Source organism: Phragmites australis, chromosome 11 (genome assembly GCF_958298935.1).
Source record: "Phragmites australis chromosome 11, lpPhrAust1.1, whole genome shotgun sequence".
Taxonomy (NCBI): domain Eukaryota; kingdom Viridiplantae; phylum Streptophyta; class Magnoliopsida; order Poales; family Poaceae; genus Phragmites; species Phragmites australis.
The window spans coordinates 19,993,687-20,014,951 of record NC_084931.1 but is presented as its reverse complement, the minus strand read 5'-3'; the positions used below and the strand labels follow the sequence as shown (position 1 = coordinate 20,014,951).

At 45.7% G+C, this 21,265-nt stretch overlaps 3 protein-coding genes across 3 annotated transcripts; 2 read left to right on the top strand and 1 right to left on the bottom strand.

Annotated features, from left to right (window-relative positions):
• Positions 1-834: 834 nt before the first annotated feature.
• On the top strand, positions 835-3,872 carry LOC133885837 (small ribosomal subunit protein eS4-like). Its single transcript, XM_062325591.1, has 5 exons — positions 835-995; positions 2,046-2,123; positions 2,213-2,393; positions 2,491-2,588; positions 3,107-3,872. Exons 1-5 carry the CDS (start codon positions 993-995, stop codon positions 3,536-3,538), a joined length of 792 nt encoding a protein of 263 aa, XP_062181575.1. The 5' UTR covers positions 835-992; the 3' UTR covers positions 3,539-3,872.
• A 1,529-nt stretch (positions 3,873-5,401) lies between these two features.
• Positions 5,402-10,927, bottom strand: LOC133884039 (uncharacterized). Its single transcript, XM_062323438.1, has 3 exons — positions 10,781-10,927; positions 5,825-6,250; positions 5,402-5,752 (listed from the first exon to the last, which is right to left on the bottom strand). The coding sequence occupies exons 1-3, from the start codon at positions 10,925-10,927 to the stop codon at positions 5,564-5,566; spliced, it is 762 nt and encodes a 253-aa protein (XP_062179422.1). The 3' UTR covers positions 5,402-5,563.
• Positions 10,911-12,800, top strand: LOC133885834 (subtilisin-like protease 3). The gene has a single exon (XM_062325589.1). It carries the CDS (start codon positions 10,926-10,928, stop codon positions 12,798-12,800), a length of 1,875 nt encoding a protein of 624 aa, XP_062181573.1. The 5' UTR covers positions 10,911-10,925.
• The last annotated feature ends 8,465 nt before the right edge of the window (positions 12,801-21,265 follow it).

The window sequence follows — 21,265 nt, the reverse complement described above, 5'->3', positions numbered from 1 at the left end:
ACTATTACAGTATTTCCTATTTTTTTATCTCCAACAGTCATTCTATTTTCTGTTTTCTATTACTCTCTTCCTCCATTCAGACCCACACGCATACACCATAAACAGTGATACGAGAGCCCGTATCGTTCGGCAAAAATGCCACTACCGTTTCCCTGTGCACCAGCTCCTGTATCACTGTAGAGGTCGTTTCCGTCTCCGTTGGAGAGCCAGCCGAGGCATGCGAGCGGCAAGTCTGCTGGCTACAGTATTTTACGGGATCGATTCTGTCTCCTTTGGAGATAGCCTTAATGAGCATATTTTACCAGTATGTCCGTGAGTAAAAACTCTAACGGCACGAGTTTAGGATGTAACTTTTACCCGTGAATATAGATACAACCCAACAGGTATAAAATAGACTTATCAGTACCTATTTTGCATGTGTATCTACCCCACCCAATAAGTTTGAAGTTAAACAATATTCGTTTGTGTTGTACTAAGTACTGTTAAATTATGAAATAATATGTTATATGTGCGAACTATATGGTATATGGTAATATACTTAATATGATACACATGTTATATATCTATGATATATTTATTCATTATATTAGTTGAGATGTAAGTTTAAATTAATAGTCATATGTTTGATACATGTTTATTACTATAATGATAGGTATATGGAGGATGTTCCCGCGAGAGATGAACGCTTGTTTGAAAATTAACTCCCCGCGTATTTATATAGGTTCTGCCTATCGTTATTGTACCACCCCAACCTGCCAGGTCTCGTTCTTCACCTGCGTGTCGAGCCGATCCATTCCAGATTCCAGAAGCTCTTATACAGATCTGTACCGTTAGCATCGCATCCGACGGCCTCCAGCATCGCCTCCGGCCATAAAACTCTCAACCCTATTGCGCGCCGTCGCATTTCCTAGGGTTTATCTCCGCCCCGCCGCGAGCCCGACGCCGCCGTCTTAGCCCGCTCGCGAGCGAAGAAACCCTAGGCTCCGAGCAAGATGGTAAGATCCCATTGCACTTTGCGCTCTACCATTCATACTCTAGTTGTTTCCGTCGATTTTTCGCGGAAGTTTTCCCCTTGGTTCCCTTTATGGTCAGTTCTTGATCCGATTCAGCGAGTCGCCTTGTAGTCATAGGAATATGCTCATTGTATTATTCGTAGCCCGTTATGATCCCTTCGCGCGAGTTCTTGACTCGTTTGTTTGTTTAGTGCTTATTAGATCACGCGTTTGACAGGGGTTATTGTCGTTTTGGATCTATCTGTTTTAGAAAGTATCATGGTCGATACGATGTATAGACCAAAGATTGCTTTCTGCACATCACTGCGTCCGCATAGATTTTGTGATGAGATGTTATTTAAATTTTCTCTCACTCTTAGTAAGGATTGTTAATTTTTAGTGTATTGTACTACTGGTCTAATGGTGTGATTGAACCATGTGTTACCTGCAATGTTGTGTTTGTTATCTTAATGGAGCTATAGAGGTACCAACGCTGGTACAAATTATATGCCTCACCTGCCGATTTCAGAGTATGAAATGGCAGAAGTTGCGTGATTGATATGTTGGTTGCTTTTGTGGCTGTCCGTGTTCACGTGACTCAAAACTCCGTTACTTCATGAGTTAATTTACTAATGCAATTTTACTCAGAATATTGTGAATGGCTAGGGACCAATTTTGTTTTGTAGTTCGAGGTGATAGTTGTTTAAGTTAATGTTCTGTCCTAGGGATTACATTTTGGGTGTTGGCTTAGTCACTGCCAATTCTTTTAAGTATTCTTTCAGTAAGGGGTGTGAAGAAGTTTTTCTTTCAAAACCACATTTGATGGATTGTTGAAGTTACACAATTCCTTTAAGTTTCTTCTGCCATTCCATCACTTGTCTAAATGTTGGGTACACCTTGAGATCGTCAGGGAGCAATGATTTGAGGACATTGCTTGACATAGGGATTGCATCTTGTGCTTTCCTCTTGATTTGTGTGTATTATATCTTTTGGCAATTTAGACGCATCTTTACTGCTTTTCACTTGCTACAATTTTCCTGTTGCTCTATACAGGCGAGGGGTTTGAAGAAGCACCTGAAGAGGCTCAATGCTCCTAAACATTGGATGCTTGACAAACTTGGAGGAGCATTCGTAAGTCCATCTGAGGCTTGCAATGTGAAGTTCAAACATTTACTGGACACTGCTTCATTTGGGCTAAATCTTTTCTTTTTGTCGAGCAGGCACCCAAGCCTTCTTCTGGTCCCCACAAAGCTAGGGAATGCTTGCCTTTGATCCTTATCCTCAGGAACAGGTTGAAGTATGCTCTTACCTACCGTGAAGTTATTTCAATCTTGATGCAGCGACATGTTATGGTTGATGGGAAGGTGAGGACCGACAAGACATATCCAGCTGGATTCATGGGTAAGTTGTTTGCTGGATCATGATTTTTGGTGCATACTAACAATGTTAGAGCTATTGAAAGTTCTGGATTCATTAATTATTTTCCTCTATCCTGCAGATGTTGTGTCCATTCCAAAGACTGCAGAGAATTTCCGCCTTCTCTACGACACCAAGGGACGCTTCCGTCTCCACAGTATCAGGGATGATGAGGCTAAGGTTTGCATTCATCACTAGCTCCCATAGTAGAAGTGACCTTTTCTTTTCTTGCTTCAGTTCTGGGCAATGTTTTTCCACACCTACTTAGTCATAGGTGAATACCTGGCTCCACTGGTCTAACTTACCACTACAATCTGTAATTTCTGTGGGCCTGCTCCATCGATTGTAGCTTTGTCCCATGTTTGACTGATGTGGTCATTTTTGTTACTTTAACTAAAGAATTGAAGTCAGGAATCCAATTAATATCTATTCTCTTCCATGCAAGGTTCATATCTGGATTTAGTAGCTTCCCCAAAGCCTATGGTTATTTAGTAGAATCAATCTGGTGCACTTTGTGCCCATGTAGTTTCCTCTGTTGACGATTCTTGTTTTGATTATTAAAATCTAATAACTTTTCCATTGCTGTTGCAAATTTTTGTTAAGGTTATCCGCTGACCATATAGCTTGGCTTGGGAAATAATGTTTCGTCTTGAAGTGAGACCTATTTGTGATTGAGATAGTATTCTATTGTTTCGCAGTACAAGCTCTCCAAGGTGAGGTCTGTTCAGTTTGGGCAGAAGGGTATCCCTTTCCTCAACACCTATGATGGGCGCACGATCCGCTACCCGGACCCTCTCATTAAAGCCAACGACACCATCAAGATCGACCTGGTGACCAACAAAATTGTGGACTTCATCAAGTTCGACGTCGGGAACGTCGTGATGGTGACTGGCGGCAGGAATACCGGGCGTGTCGGGGTGATCAAGAGCAGGGAGAAGCACAAGGGCAGCTTTGAGACCATCCACGTGGAGGACTCCCTTGGCCACCAGTTCGCGACCCGCATGGGCAACGTGTTCACCATCGGCAAGGACAAGAAGCCGTGGGTGTCTCTCCCTAAGGGCAAGGGCATCAAGCTCAGCATCATCGAGGAGGCGAGGAAGCGCAATGCCGAGGCCGCTGCTGAAGCTTAATTTATCACCTCAATTGGTAAAAGAAAAATTATTGCTGGAAGCGGTCTATCTGTAGATTTAGACGTGGCTGTTGGACACAAGCTGTTTACTTCTGCATTTGGTATCATTGAGCTGTCTTGAACTGTGAAAGTCATGTGCTGTTTTGAGCACTGAAGTAGTAGATCCACAATTTTTTTTGCGGTACTTTGTATTTACAGATCATTCTAGGAAATGAGAGGCTATCTTGATGATCTGTGAGGGAGCAGTCTATGTAGACCTCAATCAGATCATAACATTCATCTCCTAAACATGTCCACATAATTATTATATGTAGCAGGGGTAGTGAGTAGAGAAACTGAAGTTGCAACTTCTGATTTCTCTGAAACGATGAATCTTAGTAAATACTGGAGGGATATCATCCATGTGATACATCTAGAGTTGAGCTAGTTCATGATTGTGGTTAGGAGTTCAAGTTATCGCTCGTGAAATATAAGTAATTAAGGTCCTGTTTATTTCAGATTATAAAAGCTGGATTGTAATCAAAATCTAAAAGCTGAAACAAACGGCTGGATTGTAAAAGCTGGATTCTGATCACAGTCCAAAAGCTGAAACAAACAGCTGGTTGAAAAAGCTGGATTGTTACAATTCAACACACAGATTGTAACAATCCAGCAATCTGCGTTCCAACAGATTCTAACAATCCACAATTCAACTTTTTACAATCCAGATTTTATAATCTAGTTTCTTACAATTCACAATCTATAAGCTGTTTTTCACAATCTACAGCTGAAACAAACATGACCTAATTGTTCCTCACTATAGGCTTCGTGATCTATCAATGGGAGGGGCAGAGACTGTCAAGATAAATACTGTATTTTTTGAACTTAGCTTCGACATTAGCCTACCTTTATTCACACGAGTCAAGACTGTACGATCTTCCAGGATCTTGAGCCCAGAGCTTGGGCGTCACCGCTCTATCCTTGAGATGCCAACCCTCTTCTCTTCATGCTGCACAGCACAGCCTACAGTCTACGCTGCCTGCATGTACAGTACATGAGACGGAACTCATGGATCCTAGCCTGCCTACGCTGCTGTTCTCGCACTTCTTTTATGCTGGAACCTCCCATCCCTTTCTCCATGTCTTCATAAGCTACTCTTGTCTGCCTGCAGCCATGGATGCAAATGCAAACCTCTGCTTCTTGAGCCTGGTCATGGCCATGCACCACACCTTGCCTGTCCTTGTCAGTTGTAGCCATGGCCATGCTGCATTGCTGCACCACGCCCAAAGCCAGGATGGTCTTCTCAGTGCAGTGAGCCCTGCAGCATTAAATGCTCCTTGCCATATTAGCTTCGGCACATCCTGTGAGGTTAGATTTGGCTGTAAGCGAATTTTGAAACTTGTACTATAAGTGAACTAGAAAGCTATTTTTTTCAGCTCTTCAATTTCTAGTGTATTTTAAAGAATTGTTCTAATAGATTTCACTTAGGAAGCTAAAAGTTGAAAACTGCTGTTTGGCAGAGCTTTTCTAATTCCGATTAGAAAGTTGCTCTGAGAGTTCTGTCAAACATACCCTAAATACTCCTTGCTATATTAGGTTCGGCACATCGTGTGAGGATAGATTGGGTTGTAAGCGAATTTTGAAAGCTGGTGTTACAGGCCCTTCTGGATACAAGATCAAGATCGTGCAGGGCATCCGAAGAAGATACTGCTGGTTGTCTTCAAACTTACATGTAGTTGTTACAATCACGTCAGCTAACAAAATGTTAAGCCTTGCCTTCTGCTGAACATCTGAAGGCGAGAAAAATCTAATACTAGCAACTAGAGGACGCTCACTGACTCACGACAGAAACTACCACAGCAGTGCACTCCACGATCCTGTTTGGAATGAATGGAACGCTTTAATTTCGTAGGAATTTGACACGAGTTTCATAGGAAACAGTTCGATACACGTAGGGGTTGAGAAAAAAATACGGCATTCCGAACTAGGCCCGAATACGTTAAGCAACTCCAAACTAGGAAACTAACTTCAGAAGCGGGACTCTGCTTCACATGACACTGCAAAAATTAGCGTTATCGTCGCTGAATAGATCACAGTAGGAGTCCTGCGCCGGCGAAGCCGCGCTCCATTGTGCCGTCCCGTGGCCGTAGTAGTAGCTGTAAGGGGACGGCTGCGAGTACGAGGATGCCGCTCTCGCGCTCGGGCGCGCCACGCTGTAGCTGACATGCGACGGCTGCTGCAGGCAGGGCAAGCGTCGGCTGGCTCAAGAAGCCGCCGTGGTCCGGCACCGCCGTCACATGGCATCAGCTGGCCTCTCCTCATCCTGCTGCTTCCGTTTCCTCTTTGGCGACTGCTCCGCAGCGGCCTCCTTGGCGCCGCCAGTATTGACATTGTCGTCGGTGCTCTCCGTCCTTTCTTGGCCCGGCTTGGCGGTCTCGCTGCCGATCTTCTTGGGTTCATGGGACGACGGCTTCGGGCTGCTCGGCTCTCCGTCGTTTGCGTCGTGGTGACCGGAGGCCGGCTTCTCGGTGGGCGCAGTAGGATTGTCCCCCGGCTCGTTGGTTTGGTCCTTGCCTCCTTGGTCTCTCATGTGCTCTGGCTGCTTTCGCTCCTCGGGCCACTGCTCGACGTGCTTGCCGGACCTGCGCAGCTTCTTGGTGAGAGCGTCAGCGCGGAGCTTTCCGGTGACGGCGACTGTCACCTTGTTGCTCCGGGCGTCGGCACCTGTACACACCTTTCAGAACAAAAGAAAGGCCAAATTAGTGGTCTAAATTAAACAAAATTTTGCAAATGCAGTACTACAAGGATGAGAAACTTTTTCAGTACAACTTTTGCTGTATAAAAAAATGTCTAGCTAAAGATGAGCAAAAATGTGCACAGAGGCTCACCGAGCTGATGAGCACACCTTCAACACGTTGGAGGTGTTGTATTTTATGGAAATTTTAATGTGAGAAATCTCTTTTTGGCCTCGAGTTCTGCTGCTGGCCCAGCCCTTTCTCTTTTTGGCCCAGGCCTGTATGCTCTCTGTATTTATACCGGCTGCTAGGGTTTCGGAATTTTTCAGAAGAAAAAGGAAAGGGGAAGGGATAAGGGAGCTCGGGCGATGGGGCTGGCGGCGGCCGGTGCTCTCTCCGAATCCTGCGGGATGTGCTCGGCTGGGGTTGCGCTTGCTGCCGTTGGAGGCCGGATCCGATTGGAATCGCCTGGTCCATGGGGGCGCGGCTGGATCGGAGGGGTCTGATCCCTGTGATGTTTGTGCTCCTTCAACCCTATATCTATCTCCCCCCTTTCTTCTATGGAGCAACAGAGAAGAGATTAACTCACACATTTTTGCTTTCCCTTCCTTGTTTTCGCTTCTCGGCTGTGCACTGGTGTTGAGCTCGAGCTGCTGTTGAGCTTTGGCCGGTGTGGCTAGTACTGGGAAGTGGGAATCTGGTGGTATTCAGAGCTGCAATGCCGAGGTTTGCCCACACGTGCCGTCGCAGTGTGGTAGGGCTTTGTATCTCCGATCTCCTCTCCCTCCGGCAACGGCGGGTGATAGGTTTTCTGGGACAGCGACTGAAGAGCCGTGCCTAGCCTCTGTTATTCATGCTTTTGATTGCATCTCTCTGTGAGTATACTTTTCTTCTTCTTTGATCTGATCAGAGGCTTGGGTTTAGTTCAATGATGATTATTTGCATTGAAAATTGTAGAGTAGTCTAAGCAAAGTAGCTTCAGACGTGTATGTGATGTTTTAGATCAGTGCTGCTGCTTACTCAGACCATTATTGTTGCTATATCTGGTATATAGTCTATGATATGTTGATTCAGATCATTCTTATGGCTATATTTGGTCCCTGATCCTTCTGAAATGCTAGTTCAGTATATTGTGGAGTTGGTACTGTTATGTAGATGGTATGATCTGATTAAAGGACTTCTGGAGGTCTGATTTTGACTCTTTCAGCAGCACTGTTTGTATCTGTCCATACTTTGAATTCACTGATATACATGTTTTGAAGCTAGTTGAGGCTTAGATTAAACTCAATTTGATGATATGCAATTTTGCAATGTTTAGGGAGCAGGTTCTTTGAGACCTGGAGCCAAGTGTTGCAAAATTAAATCTGAGAACAATGTTATTCTTTATTACCTGTCCTCCCTGTTCAGTTTCAGCAGCTAAAGTTCACATGATTAGTACTTGTTTATCTGTTATATTGCAGTACTACTTTTGTGCTATCATGTGTTTTGGAGTCCTGTTGTTTACCTATAGCTCTTTCCTTTTTGAAATATTGATATATATGCTCATATATTTGCACTATACTCAACAGGAGGAACCTCTTACTACTATTGCGACTGAATTCTCTCGACCTCTCGGGCGTCTGCTAGCGGTCGGGTCATGCTACAGTACTGGCGGACGAACTAGAAGGCGATTGAGATTTTTCTGCCTCTATGGCTTAAATCTTCCAACCAGGGGCAACTCGGTTTGTTCTCTAGGATTGGATTAGCTTTCTTGCGTCTCTGGTTTTCCATCAGAACGCAAAACTTCTCATTTGGTCATTTCCACAATCCACAAAATCCCACCGTTCTTGCTGGAGTTCTCGATGTCTTCCCTTCGATTACTCTGGGTTTGGAGCCAGATTTGTGTGAGAGTTGAGCCAGCAGCATCACACATTGATCGTCCACCAACGAGTTGCCTGCTATGGCTTTGTCCAGGGGAGGTACATCTTCTTCTGTGAAAGGAACGCCTACCCATATGATGATAGGAGTTGTGCTGTCAATGTTTCTGAATTATTTGGACATCTGAATTTGACATCGGAAGAAGCAGAGATTGTTGACTTTAGCGATGAGGAAGAATCCTAGGAATGTTCTTGGCAAATTACCATATGATCTAAAGTTGCGGGCACCGGAGGAAAAAAAAAGAGGATCCAAAGTTTTAGCCAAGTAGCGTCTGAAAATTTTGGCAGCAGCAAGGTTTCCTCAGGGTATAGTGGATGCTGGTCACAATCACAAGGGACTGGTGCGGTCCATACTTAAGATGCAAGTAAATCAAATAATGAGCGACCTGTTAGTAACGAAGAACAAGGATCGGTATTTGAGAAGAATATGGATTTGGCTCCGCTGTGTAAAAGGAAAGCTCCAAAAGGCAAGGGGAAGGGGAACGATGATTCAGGTACACCTGATCTGAACATTCCTGTGGGGGATCCTCTAGCCTTAGTGCCACTGGGATTGGTTAACATACAACTAAGGGGAGAGATGTATGATGAGATGATCAAGAAACAGAAGTTGGCAGAGTCAACTTTGAATACGAGATCGGCGACGGCTGCAATGATGCAGCCCCGCCGAGAACAATGAATCTATTATGTGTCAACTGCCGGGGTTGTGGGCAGCTCGAGGCAGTTCAAGAGCTCGGCAATGTTGTGGAGTCATTTGGCCCGAGGTGGTTTTTTGTATGGAAACAAGATGCCAGAACTACGAGCTTTGAAACTGAAAATACCTGTTCTAGGTTAATATATAACCATCTATGATTAAATTTAAAATCTATCTATAAATACTTATTCTGAGGTAGTATCATGTCGAAACTTGTATGTAATTTCAAGAATCTGGTTTGGTTTTCCATGGCGCAGATATAAACTCGCCCGAAAATTTAATCTCTAACATGCTCCATACCAGTCCATGACCAGTGTCAACATGCACACGATTACCTCGACCACATCACACCCGGACACGTCACTCAATATAAAACACATAACAACACATTTTAAATGTAGGGTAATTTGTCTACGCGAGACTAATATAGGTGTCCTGGACTTTAGGACACTGTTAATCTTTTTCTTGTCTACAGGACACTGTCTAGTGTCCAAATCACAAAAAACGAGCGTCGACAAGAATTTTTTAAAAGTGTACTACAAACAGATTCACATTAAAATAGTGTCCCCACACCAATTTTCCTTAAATGTAAATCATCTACGACAGGTTTTACATAAAAGGGCATTCCAACCTGATTTTAGTTCGCAAAAGGCCGTCCAACCTAATATATCACAAAATTAATCTCATAATCCAATGCGTGTGCCTCTGTTCATCCAAAGGCAACCAACTAGATTAGAAGCAGAAATACCCCATCGGTATATGATTCTTATCCTATATTCTTGGCTGAAAACATTTGTACTCGCACACTAAATTTATTAGGTTGTTCTCAAATTCAACCAAATGGTATCAGATTTCAAACAAAAAAAAAGTTGTACCAAGCTTCACTTTAGGAAAAATACAGTGGACGTTACGAACAGTCAGTTAGAAAGCGCAATACCTCACTAGAACAATTGTACACTTAGGGTGTGTTTGGTTGTCTGCACCCTTTTGTAGAGCTGCATCGTATATCCTGGATGAGTGGAAGCAGACTGAGGGGATCCGTATTCTGGAAAAGAAGTGTGTTTGGTTGGTTGGATGAGCGGATGCAGGTAGAATTTGAGTTTGTGTTTGGCAGGCTGAATCTGACACTGCGTGAGGAAGTTCGCTATCGCTGACGAGTGAGCCCAGCTCCACAGCACTGCATCCGGAGAGCCTGAATGAGAGCTACGATCGATTTCAGTGCACGGGCGGATGCAGTGTCGGACCGTATTCACGTATGAGCGGATGCAGCCTCGGTCTGCTCGTCACGGCATCCAAACATTCATCTTCGTCCGCATATACGCACGAGGCGGGCTTGCACGAGCAGAGCAGGCCACCGTCACGGCAACCAAACACGCCCTTACAAGATCACTTACCACCGGACATCCACGTGTGTTCTGCCGGAAAAGATTACCAGAGCTGGTGCATCACACACTAAACATGCAAGCCACAGCAAACCAAACCAAACGGATGCTGTTGCATCGATCTGGACTCAAGAAAGCAACGAAATGGCGATGCACGCGTTTTGCAAGTTCACGGTTTTCAGGGTGCACTGCCTTGTATCCTGGGATCATGCATGCGTGCAAGGTATAGTAGCCATATTCAGCAAAACAAGATGAACAAACCGGGGAATCATATCATTCGAGTATATAAGCTTCAGTGACGCCAAATGCTGTCTATGTCCATGCGTGCTCTCAAACCATGGGTCGCGTGACGATTTTGCCCCTTGCATCCGTCGTCTGTGCTCTTGTCGTGGTCTCCAGAACAAGTCACGTGTTGAGCACCGGCGCCCGGCCCCATGGCGCCGCCCGAACTTACATCGTGCTCGTCGAGCCTCCGCCTGGGCACCTGCACGCGGATGACACCGCCCACCGGAGATGGCACGAGTCGTTCTTGCAGGTCACAGGCGGCCACCGCCCGCGGCGCGTTCGCCACTCGTACACGGCCGTGCTGTCCGGCTTCGCCGCTAGGCTGACGGACGACGATCTTGTGGCCGTGTCCAGGAAGAAGGGGTTCGTTAGCGCGTTCCTGGAGAGGAGGGTGCAGCTCATGACGACACACACGCCGGCGTTCCTCGGGCTGACGCCCGACCGCGGCGTCTGGAACGCGACCAGCTACGGAGAGGGCGCGGTCGTTGGAGTGCTCGACACAGGCATCGACGAGAAGCATCCTTCGTTCCGCGACGACGGCATGCCGCCGCCGCCCGCCAAGTGGAAGGGCGCCTGCCAGCCTCCTGTACGGTGCAACAACAAGCTCATCGGCGCGGCGTCGTTTGTCGGGGATGACACCACCGTCGACGACGTAGGGCACGGAACGCACACGGCGGGAACGGCAGCCGGGAGGTTCGTGGAAGGAGTATCTGCCTTCGGCCTCGGCACGGGTACTGCGGCTGGGATGGCACCCGGCTCGCACCTCGCCGTGTACAAGGTCTGCAACGCCCAAGGGTGCTTTGAATCCGACCTATTGGCCGGGATGGACGCCGCCGTCAAGGACGGTATCGATGTCCTCTCGCTCTCCCTCGGCGGCCTCTCCACGCCGTTGGACAAGGACCCGATCGCCATCGGCGCATTTGCGGCGGTGTCCAAGGGCGTCTCCGTGGTGTGCGCCGGTGGCAACAGCGGCCCGAGGCCCTCCACGCTGTCCAACGAGGCGCCGTGGATATTGACGGTGGCGGCTGGGTCGGTCGACCGGAGCTTCCGTGCCACCGTGCAGCTCGGCGATGGCGAGACGTTCGAAGGCGAGTCACTCACTCAGGACAAGCACTTCAGCTCCAAGGTGTATCCCCTGTACTACTCTCAGGGCACCAACTATTGTGACTACTTTGACGTCAACATCACCGGCACAGTGGTCGTGTGTGACACCGAGACACCGGTGCCACCGACGAGCTCAATTGAAGCAGTCAAGGAAGCTGGTGGCGCCGGTATCGTGTTCATCAATGAACCCGATTTCGGATACACCATCGTCCTGGAGAAATACTACGACATCCCCATGTCGCAGGTGACCGAGACCGACGGCACCAAGATAATGGGCTACGCCATGAAGGGTTCGTCAAAGACCAACCATAACGCAACGATCGTGTTCAACAGCACAATCGTTGGCGTGAAGCCAGCGCCAATCGTCGCGGCCTTCTCGTCGCGCGGGCCGAGCATTGCCTGCCCCGGCGTGCTGAAGCCCGACATCCTGGCGCCGGGGCTCAACATCCTAGCCGCGTGGCCGTCGCTGGTGCCCGTGGAGGGGCCCGAGTCCTACAGCTTCAACGTCGTCTCCGGCACGTCCATGGCGACGCCGCACATCACCGGCATCGTGGCGCTCGTCAAGAAGATGCACCCGGACTGGTCGCCTGCGGCGATCAAGTCCGCCATCATGACGACATCAAGCGCCGTCGACAACGACGGCCACCTGATCATGGACGAGGAGCACCAGCAGGCGAGCTTCTACTCCATCGGCGCCGGCCACGTGGCCCCGGCGAAGGCCGTAGACCCCGGCCTGGTTTACGACCTTGATTTCCGCGACTACGCCGGCTACATCTGCGCACTCCTCGGCGAGGTGGCACTGAAAACCATATCTGGGAACACCAGCCTGACGTGCAAGGAGGTAACGCCCATCCCTGAGGCGCAGCTGAACTACCCGGCGATACTGGTACCACTGCGCGATGCGCCGTTCACGGTGAACCGCACGGTGACGAACGTCGGGCCGGTGAAATCGAAGTACACCGCGAAAGTCGACGCGCCGAAAGGGCTGACGGTCAAGGTGGAACCGGCGGAGCTAGAGTTCACGAAAGTAAAGGAGAAAAGGACTTTTACGGTCACCGTGAGCGGCGGCGGCGGCGCGGGGCAAAAGCTCGCCGAGGGGAGCCTGAGCTGGGTGTCGCACGATCACGTCGTGCGGAGCCCGATCGTGGCCGACTCCAGCTTAGGCGGATAGGCCTGAGGTGATTGCCACTATCACCTTTGCATGACAAGTGTGGGTACGTCGTTGGTTCTATATAATATACTAAAGATTTTTCTCGCAGGAGAAGACATTATCATTCTTCCACCATCTGTGGTGAAAATTGCTAATAACAACAGTTAAAAAAACTTCGGAGAATTTCATTCCAATTTTTTTTTTCAATTGTGATTTGAGTCTAGATTTGTGCACAAAGATCAACTTTTTTTAAAATTTATTTGTTTTTCGACCTGCTCAATCCCACATCACTCATGGCAGCTATATATTATAACCCAAAGACTAAATTCCGAGCGTGCATGCCCTTGTCATGCAGTATGCACGCTCAGATGAGCCGTTCGTTCAGCATCGGATGTCATTGGCTGCATGCATGGAGAAGGGAAATATGACAAAATTGCTGACGTCATTCACATGCAAATCTATTTCAAAACTTTAAAAAACTATAGTTTTCAAACCGAGCATCTAAATTAAAATCCGATCACACCATTGTGTTTCGTGCGATAAGAGCTTCAAAACTAGACCCCAGTTGAGTATATTTTGATGATATTTTTTTTCTAACATCAACTTCGTATAAAAAAGTGCTTCTGTGTGCATTATAATTTGCTTATGATTTTTGAAAACTTGATCATGACTATACAAAAACTTGCTTATTCGTCAAAATATTTTTCTCAAATCTGTACCCAGTTATGCTAATTTTGCTTTTCAAATTCACATAATATGCTTTTCTGGTTCACATGAATTGCTTGTAATTTGGAACTAATATGTTTTTTTATGAGTTTACACGGATTTGAGTTTTTCAAATTGAAACAATTTGCTTTGTGGATTTTCTGAACTGCTTGAGTGCGCATCTCTTCTTTGCTGCTATGCCATGCTAGTCTTTGTTAGGATTACTAAAAATAGAAAAGATGGTTAGATGAAATGCTTTTTCACGGCATATGAAATGCTTTTCTATAGTATATAAAATACTTTTTTTTAATACATATGATTTTTGCCTGTGGGCAGACAAATTCGTTTTTTCCCAGGTATTGTCGCGGGCGTGCTCTGCGTGTGTCATGCTAATTTGCCCTAATTAGAAAAGCAATTAATTAAATATTTTCTTAATTAAGAGTGTGCATGCTATCCCCTTATAGTATGCACAACCAGTATTTAGTCATGTCCATATTATAATTGAGGAAATTAGTAATCGTGATGGACAGGGGCCTTAGGCATTTTAAATTGGATCCCTATTCAAATCAGGGCCTGGCATTCATCAATCACAATTCTGATTTGCAGTCCACTGGTCATCCGTGATTTTTCTCCTTGGCAGACACAATCCACAAGTTGAGAGCCGTCGGATGGAGTTGAGGTGTCCACGAATTTCTTCCCCTTTTTCGTCTCTCTGCCTCACTGTTCCATGCATGGGCCTCGTCTAAACCAAACCGACTTTGTACCGCGGGATACAACGGTGCCGGTGCGCGCATGAGCTCGTTCTATCTCCGATGCAGAGTTTTTAATTTTTATATTTTACTATTAAATATTTTAATAAATAGATTTCTGATGGTAAGATTTGTAAAAATATACATCTACCACCATCTGAAAGGGTTGCAGCTCTTAAAGTGCGGTACGGATGTCACGGTGGCACCATCACCCCTTACCGCCTCTCAGATGGCGGGTAGTGACCTCCCCGCGCCCGCCACCCTTACCACCCTCTCCCTTACTGCCCTCTCAGGGGTGACCCGTCTGCCCTCCACCCCTATATAATGGCCAAAATTTAGGAAAAAATCTCATTTTAATCTGAAAAAACTAAAGGAAGAGGAGAGGAGAGGAGAGGAGAGGAGAGGAGAGGGAGGCAGCGCAGTGAAGCCTTATTGTTTTTTATCAGCCGATTTTGGATCTTGCTTTCCGATAAATTTTTTATACTTATGTTTTTATTAGTAATTAAAATGACACTAGATCTAGGGTTTAACGGCATAACAGTAGTTATATTAGATACGAGCTAAGGTTTAGAAATGTAGGATATACTGTATTTTGTAGTATATGGTAAATATTAATTACGATATAGTAGGATAGCCATCAGATACATAGTAGTATTTAGAGTATGGTAGTTTTGAATATCTAGATTTTATAGAATAATGATGTAAGTAATAATTATAGCTAATTAGAAAATTTATTAAATAGACATATGGTTAATTAGTTTAATTTGGTTAGTTTGTTTAGGGGAAATATTAAATAAATCTATTGTTAGGTGATCACCGGTGTCAGTAATTTTGTTAGAGTTTCGATAATCAGAAATATAGTTTTGCGGTATTAACATTGGATATATTTTTGGATGTTTCTAGTGATGTTAGATAAATTATATTTTCAGATATATTATGGTGAAGGTCAAATTAGTTATGGTCCTAACGGTGTAGATCTCTCTGAATTTCAGCATGTCGTTAAGCGACTTAGTAGAGCCAATGAGAGAACCATAGTAGGCGTGTGCAAGTGGCTGATATGCTATTTTTAACTGGATCCCCAGCAATATGAGCTTAAGCTGAGAGCTATGCTAAGCCATGATAATCAGGGGTACTTTGGGGAGCTCATCTCGATTAGTGCGACATCTACTTGGAGACAGTATGTAGATATATTATGTGACCGTGGTCTCCCTCTTATGCTGTTAGCTGAGGCGTAACAGAAGGATCCAACAGAGATAAACTCTGCAGGAGCAGTAGTAGGAACAAGTCAGGTAGTGTGGATGAAGCAGACCCGACAAATGTCAGAGACAAGCAAGATGTTGGGGATGTGTGTGAGATGCAACTAAGGGGTGTAGCCGATGAAGGGGAGCACATTCCTAGCATAATTGAAGAGATGGAGATGGAGGATCAAGAGCTGAAGGAAGCCATTACTGATGAGGATTCATCTGACGAGGAGGAAAATACTCCTGTTCCTGCAGAGTGGAGGAATCAGGAATTTTCGAAGCTAGTGGTCAGTGAGGTTCATCGGACACCGTGGGAATATCATGAGAACGAGGTGTCACAAGGTGCTATGTACCCTAGTAAGGAGGTTGGTATTGATGGAGTTAAATTCAGGTTGTTGTCTCTTCGGAGGCAGTTCAAGGTTGTGAAGTCGAGTAAAAGAGAGTACGACATCAAGTGTTTGGTGCCTGATTGTCCTTGACAGGTGCACGCATTCAGGGGGAAGTGGGTTGACTATTGGGAGTGCTCAATAATTAGGGAGTATAATTGTCACATTGAGGAAATAGAGTTCTCCTACTGGAACCTGTCATCTGCTTTTGTTGCAATGTTATATACGGGGAGATTGTGGACAACCTGAAGTATGAGCCACGATCAATAATCCGTGCTATTGAGGAAAGGTTCCAGCACACAACAAACTACACCAAGGCATGGAGGACGAAACAGAAGGCTATTGAGATGAGGTTTGTGACAGACGAAGATTCATATGACAATCTACCGCATCAATTAGCCACAATATGTGTAAGAAACCTGGAAGTTACTATGACATCAAGAATTACCCCTCGACTGATGTGAAGTATAGCGGGAAGTGAGTATTGTAGCGTGCTTTCTTTGCATTTGTAGCAACCATCAAAGCATTTAGGCATTGTCGACCCATCATTTGCTTGGACGAGACGTTTCTCACTGGGAAGTATAAAGGACAGATATTGTCTACAATTGGGGTAGACGGGAACAACCAAGTCCTGCCACTGGGGTTTGCCTTTGTGGAGAGTGAGAACGGGGACAACTGGATCCTTGAGCGGTTGAAGCATGCTATTGTTCTAGACTGGCCTGATGTTTATTTGATTCATGATAGACATGCAGGGCTGTTGCAGGCTTTGCTGGATATGCAATATGGCAGTGTTCGACGGTGTGTTACAGCAAAGTGGCCCAACTTGAAGAGCAGGTGGTGCATGAGGCATATGGGTGCAAACTTTTACAGACAATTAAAAAATAAGGACTTGATGAATCATTTCAAGAAATTGTGCAGCCAAAACCAGCAGAGAAAGTTCAATGCCCTACGGGTAATACTAGACAAACTAACCATGAAGCAGATAGCTGAGCTAGAAGCCACAGGAGATGAACCGATTGCTCTTGGACCACTCCCAACAGATACTTCTTAGTAGTAAGGAGGTCAGGGTCAGTTGCCAGGAACTTTTCGCAGTGGATACAAAATGAGCCAAGAGAGAAATGGGCTTTGATGTACGACATTGGAGGGGCAAGGTATGGGATAATGACAGCTAATCTTACTAAAATCTACAAATGGGTCATGCAGGGTATGAGGTTCCTCCCACTTGTTGGAAAATAGAAGGTATTATGCATGGGAGTTGCAGATATTTTATTGATTACTACGCAGCTGCTTCGAAGGCAATGGAAGATAACCGTATGTTGTATGGACCAATGCTATGTGAGTACATAAAGAAGGCCCAAAGAAGGCACATATGAATCGCGCCAATCAGGAGGGAACTACGGAGTACAAGTTCAATATCTTATGCTGTGATAAGGGTCATATGGGTGGCAGACGTGAGCGTCATGTGCAAGAGTGCGTGCTTAGGATTGAAACATGCATCTGAACATGCCAGAAGCCACAATTGCTACACAAACCGTGTACACACGTCATAGCTACATGTGGGGAGCACAATATGCTACCCAGGCAATATGTTTCTAAGTACTTTATAAAGGATCAGATACTGAACATATGGAACCATGAGCTGTATGGCTATGCATTGTCGATACATTTACAAGTAATTCAGATCCCTCACAAATCTATGTGCCATACTTTGAAAGGATGAAGAACACACCGGGACGTCGACAAACTTGACAGATTCGAAACAATATGGATGAATCCAAGGCAGATCCAAGGGTGAAGCGATGCAACAAGTGCAATGAAATAGGTCACATATACAAGTACTGTCCGAAAAATGTACCTATTGTGTTGGTGTGGTCATGACGGCAGTTAAGTGTGAATGTATTTAGCGTATCTCAATGTTATATTTGTAAGGTATTCGCCTTAGTTATCTACGTTGCATTTGGACCTTACATTTGTATTTGATTGTGTACCTATATGTTGTAATATATTCATGTATATTGTGTACGTGTATGTTATATATTGTTCACGTAACTATGTATATATTTTCATGTAACAGACTGTTTATATTATTCATATATATATTTGGTTTCAATGTATATTTGGTTTCAATGTATATTATTCTTATCTACATGTTGTAATATATTCATGTATATTTGGTTTCAATGCAGATATAGTGCATCCATCGACTCCCAAGCTTCTTGACCCTGCAGTAGACAAGAAGCACCGCAGCTTCTTGTCTGTTGTTCACCAGACAGAGTTAAGGGTTTTCCAACCACGTGGCCCTGGGGAGGTACTTATGATCGACGATTATTGGAAGCACCGGTATATCACTAATTAGCTACGTATGTACCAGTTTATTTATTTATTGCATGTCCTACATTCAATTTATCTTCCAAATAGTGCAGGTTGGCAACATCTGGACTCCTACTGTTGTTTCGTTTGGTGGAGGCCCAAGCGATAGAGAACCCTGAGGCAGCGGTGAGGTGATTCTATTTTGATCGCTCGCTGAACGCTGCACTGGTTGACCGGTGGAGGCCTGAGACCCATACTTTCTACCTCCCTGCAGTGAGATGGCTCCGACGTTGCAGGATGTAGCCTACCTGTTAGGCTTACCTTGCACCAGAGCTGCCGTTGGAGTCATCGATGTGGATGCAAACTGGATGAACGTCATGCATCAGCGGTTCACCCTGTTCAACGGACGGACGATACACCCACCTACGTGCCTGAGTTCCTGTCGGATCCGCGAGGGCCCACGAAGAAGTGGATCCTCTAGTTCCAGGTTCCTTACAATTTACCTTCCCATTTACTTTACGATTTTAAAGATATTTTACTCATCATCATTTGAATTACTTATAGCCTGCATACATGCACCCGGAGGCTGGCTTGTACTCGGTCTCGAGGCACTCAGAGGCCTACCTATTTTGGTTCTTTGGCTGGGTTATGTTCACCAGCGGCCACAGCCACCTGGTGTCGAGGACCCTTGTTCCGTACGCGAGGTGGATCGTAGATGCGGAGCCCGATGATATCCCCCAGTTGAGCTGGACCTCTGCTGTCCTTGCTATGACGTATCGAGCCTTGTGCGACGTGTGCACAAAGAAAGAGCCACTAGCCACATTTGCTGGGTGCACACTACTGCTGTAGCTGTGGTCTTACGAGTGGTTTGCGATAGACCGGCCCATTGTGGACCAGTCCTCGTACCCTGAGGAATGGTATGTCGAACCCGAGGAGGTCAGGCCCACCATGGGCTCGCTGTGGTGTTGACGCCGGGTACATATGAAATATAGTTATGCTTCACTTGCCACATGTTTTAGTTCTGGTTTCTTACTATGTTTCTCCACAAACGCACGGGGCGCACGAGGAGGGCCATAGGGCGTGAGAGCTTTTTAGGTCACAGTTCGACCGTCTGCGTCCAGACGACATGGTCTGGACCCCCTGCAGCCACTTGTTCATCCAAGCCCATGCGCCTGTCGGTCTATCTCTATTGTGTAGCCACGACGAGGAGTATTGGCTTACGAAGAAGCCACTTGTCTTCGATATCTACGTCCAGGAGTACTCGCCCCACCGCGTGATGAGGCAGTTCGGATGCTTCCAGTCTTTCCCCCTCTTGATGTTCACACGGTTCTGGGCCACGTCCACAGGTAACTAAAATCAAATAAATAATCCATAGCATTCGTCTCATTGACAGTCTATTTAACGTGATTGACTTGCAGGTATACACGAAAGGGATAGCCGGGTGGCATCCTCTGGGCAGATCGCTTGGCGCCATACGTCTCGACGTGGTCCCATGCCCTTGAGGATGTCGTCAAGGAGTCTCATCCTTTCGCCGCATCAAGCTTCGAGGAGTACCTGCAGTGGTATGTCCCGTGTACACGTATACGGGTCACCTACACCTCAGATACTGTCTGGCACCACGTCGCGTCGACTACGAAGGCCTACCCGGGCCATTGGGACGAGGACATTGCATTAGCAGTATGTATAATTAACATCTCACTTATTTATCATATAATATCATAAGAATGACTATAAAATGAAATTCTCATTTCATGTTTGTTTCAACAAGTCAACATCATCTACGATATCCATAGAGACACGGCTGGAACCATGGACCGCCTCAGGCAAGGGGTGCAGCTTAGTGCAGTGGATGTAGCGGGGTTTGTCAAGCGAGTTTTCAACAAGACCACACGGGCCCTGAAGCTTACCTCCTGCTGATCTACCGCAGACATCGTCGGTGCTCCTGCCAGGTTGAGTGGGGTCCATGTAGAGTCTTCCAGGAGGTCTAATGTGCAACGCCGTCCACCGAGACCGACACCCACATGGCCACTTGGACCACGCCCTCCATGTCCGGACACAATTTGTACGCATTTTTCATACGCACGGTGGTTAGAGATATTCTTTTGTTACTGATGCATTAATTTCAAACAAATATTAGGTGCACGTACATACGACTCGACGCTGCCACCTAAACCATGCCTAGTGCCGACACCCTCACCGCTTGCAGGTCACTTAGGTAATGGGTGACAATAAATTACCATATTCAATATATTCAATAGTATATCTAATATACTCCGTAGGTTACTACGGTGATAAAACCGGTCCGTCTTCATCTGCACCTCGACCGGTCGCACATCCACCATTCGGAGCTCTACTGTTCGCACCCTACTACAGCACTCACTGTAGCAAAAATAGTCCTATTAGGCTATAATTGTGATTTTGGTAATTAATGGCAACATAGTCAATGGGACTAATATGTTTGTCAAGTATATGCTTTAATAGGTCTCATGGATGCATCAAAAGAGAAGTCACCGAAGCCGGAACAAAGAGAGGAATGAATTGGACTTGTTCCATGAATTTTGATGTGATCAAATAGTATGGATTTTTGTATAATCTTGTAGATCTCTTCACAAGCTTTTCATAGAGCCCAAGATCATCAAAATCGGAGTTCGGAGCGAAAAGTTATACCCAAAATACATAAGATTATTCTGCTGAAATTTGCCTGACCGGATAGTCCAGTGCTCACATAAACATTTGTCCGGTGCTACATAGGATAATCCAGTGAGAACAATTAAAAATAGTCCAGTGTTCACAGAAAGTTTGAAACGGAATCTTTTGCCTCACCGGATGATCCGGTGTTCACTAAATAAACACACCAGACTATTATTTTCAGAGAGCTCAAAAATGAACATATGCACATAGTATAATCCAATGCATTTGTCCAGTGTTCAGTAACTTATTACAGGATAATCCCGTGTTCACAGATGAGCCTGAGTGCGTTCCAACGGCTAGTTTCTTCTGCTACATTCACCGGATGATCCGGTGTTCAAAAAATGAACACACCGGACTATTATTTCCAGAGAGCACCAAAATGAACATATACACATAGGATAATC

Bases quoted from the DNA above. Each gene is read 5' to 3' on its own strand.
- LOC133885837 (XM_062325591.1), top strand. The intron at 2,124-2,212 runs GTAAGTCCATCT...TTTGTCGAGCAG, and splicing joins ACAAACTTGGAGGAGCATTC to GCACCCAAGCCTTCTTCTGG. The intron at 2,394-2,490 runs GTAAGTTGTTTG...TCTATCCTGCAG, and splicing joins ATATCCAGCTGGATTCATGG to ATGTTGTGTCCATTCCAAAG.
- LOC133885834 (XM_062325589.1), top strand. From the start codon at position 10,926: ATGACGACACACACGCCGGCGTTCCTCGGGCTGACGCCCGACCGCGGC.
- LOC133884039 (XM_062323438.1), bottom strand. From the start codon at position 10,927: ATGAGCTGCACCCTCCTCTCCAGGAACGCGCTAACGAACCCCTTCTTC. The intron at 6,251-10,780 runs GTGACCTGCAAG...TTGTTCTGAAAG, and splicing joins GCCGCGGGCGGTGGCCGCCT to GTGTGTACAGGTGCCGACGC. The intron at 5,753-5,824 runs GCTGATGCCATG...CCCTGCCTGCAG, and splicing joins AGCAGGATGAGGAGAGGCCA to CAGCCGTCGCATGTCAGCTA.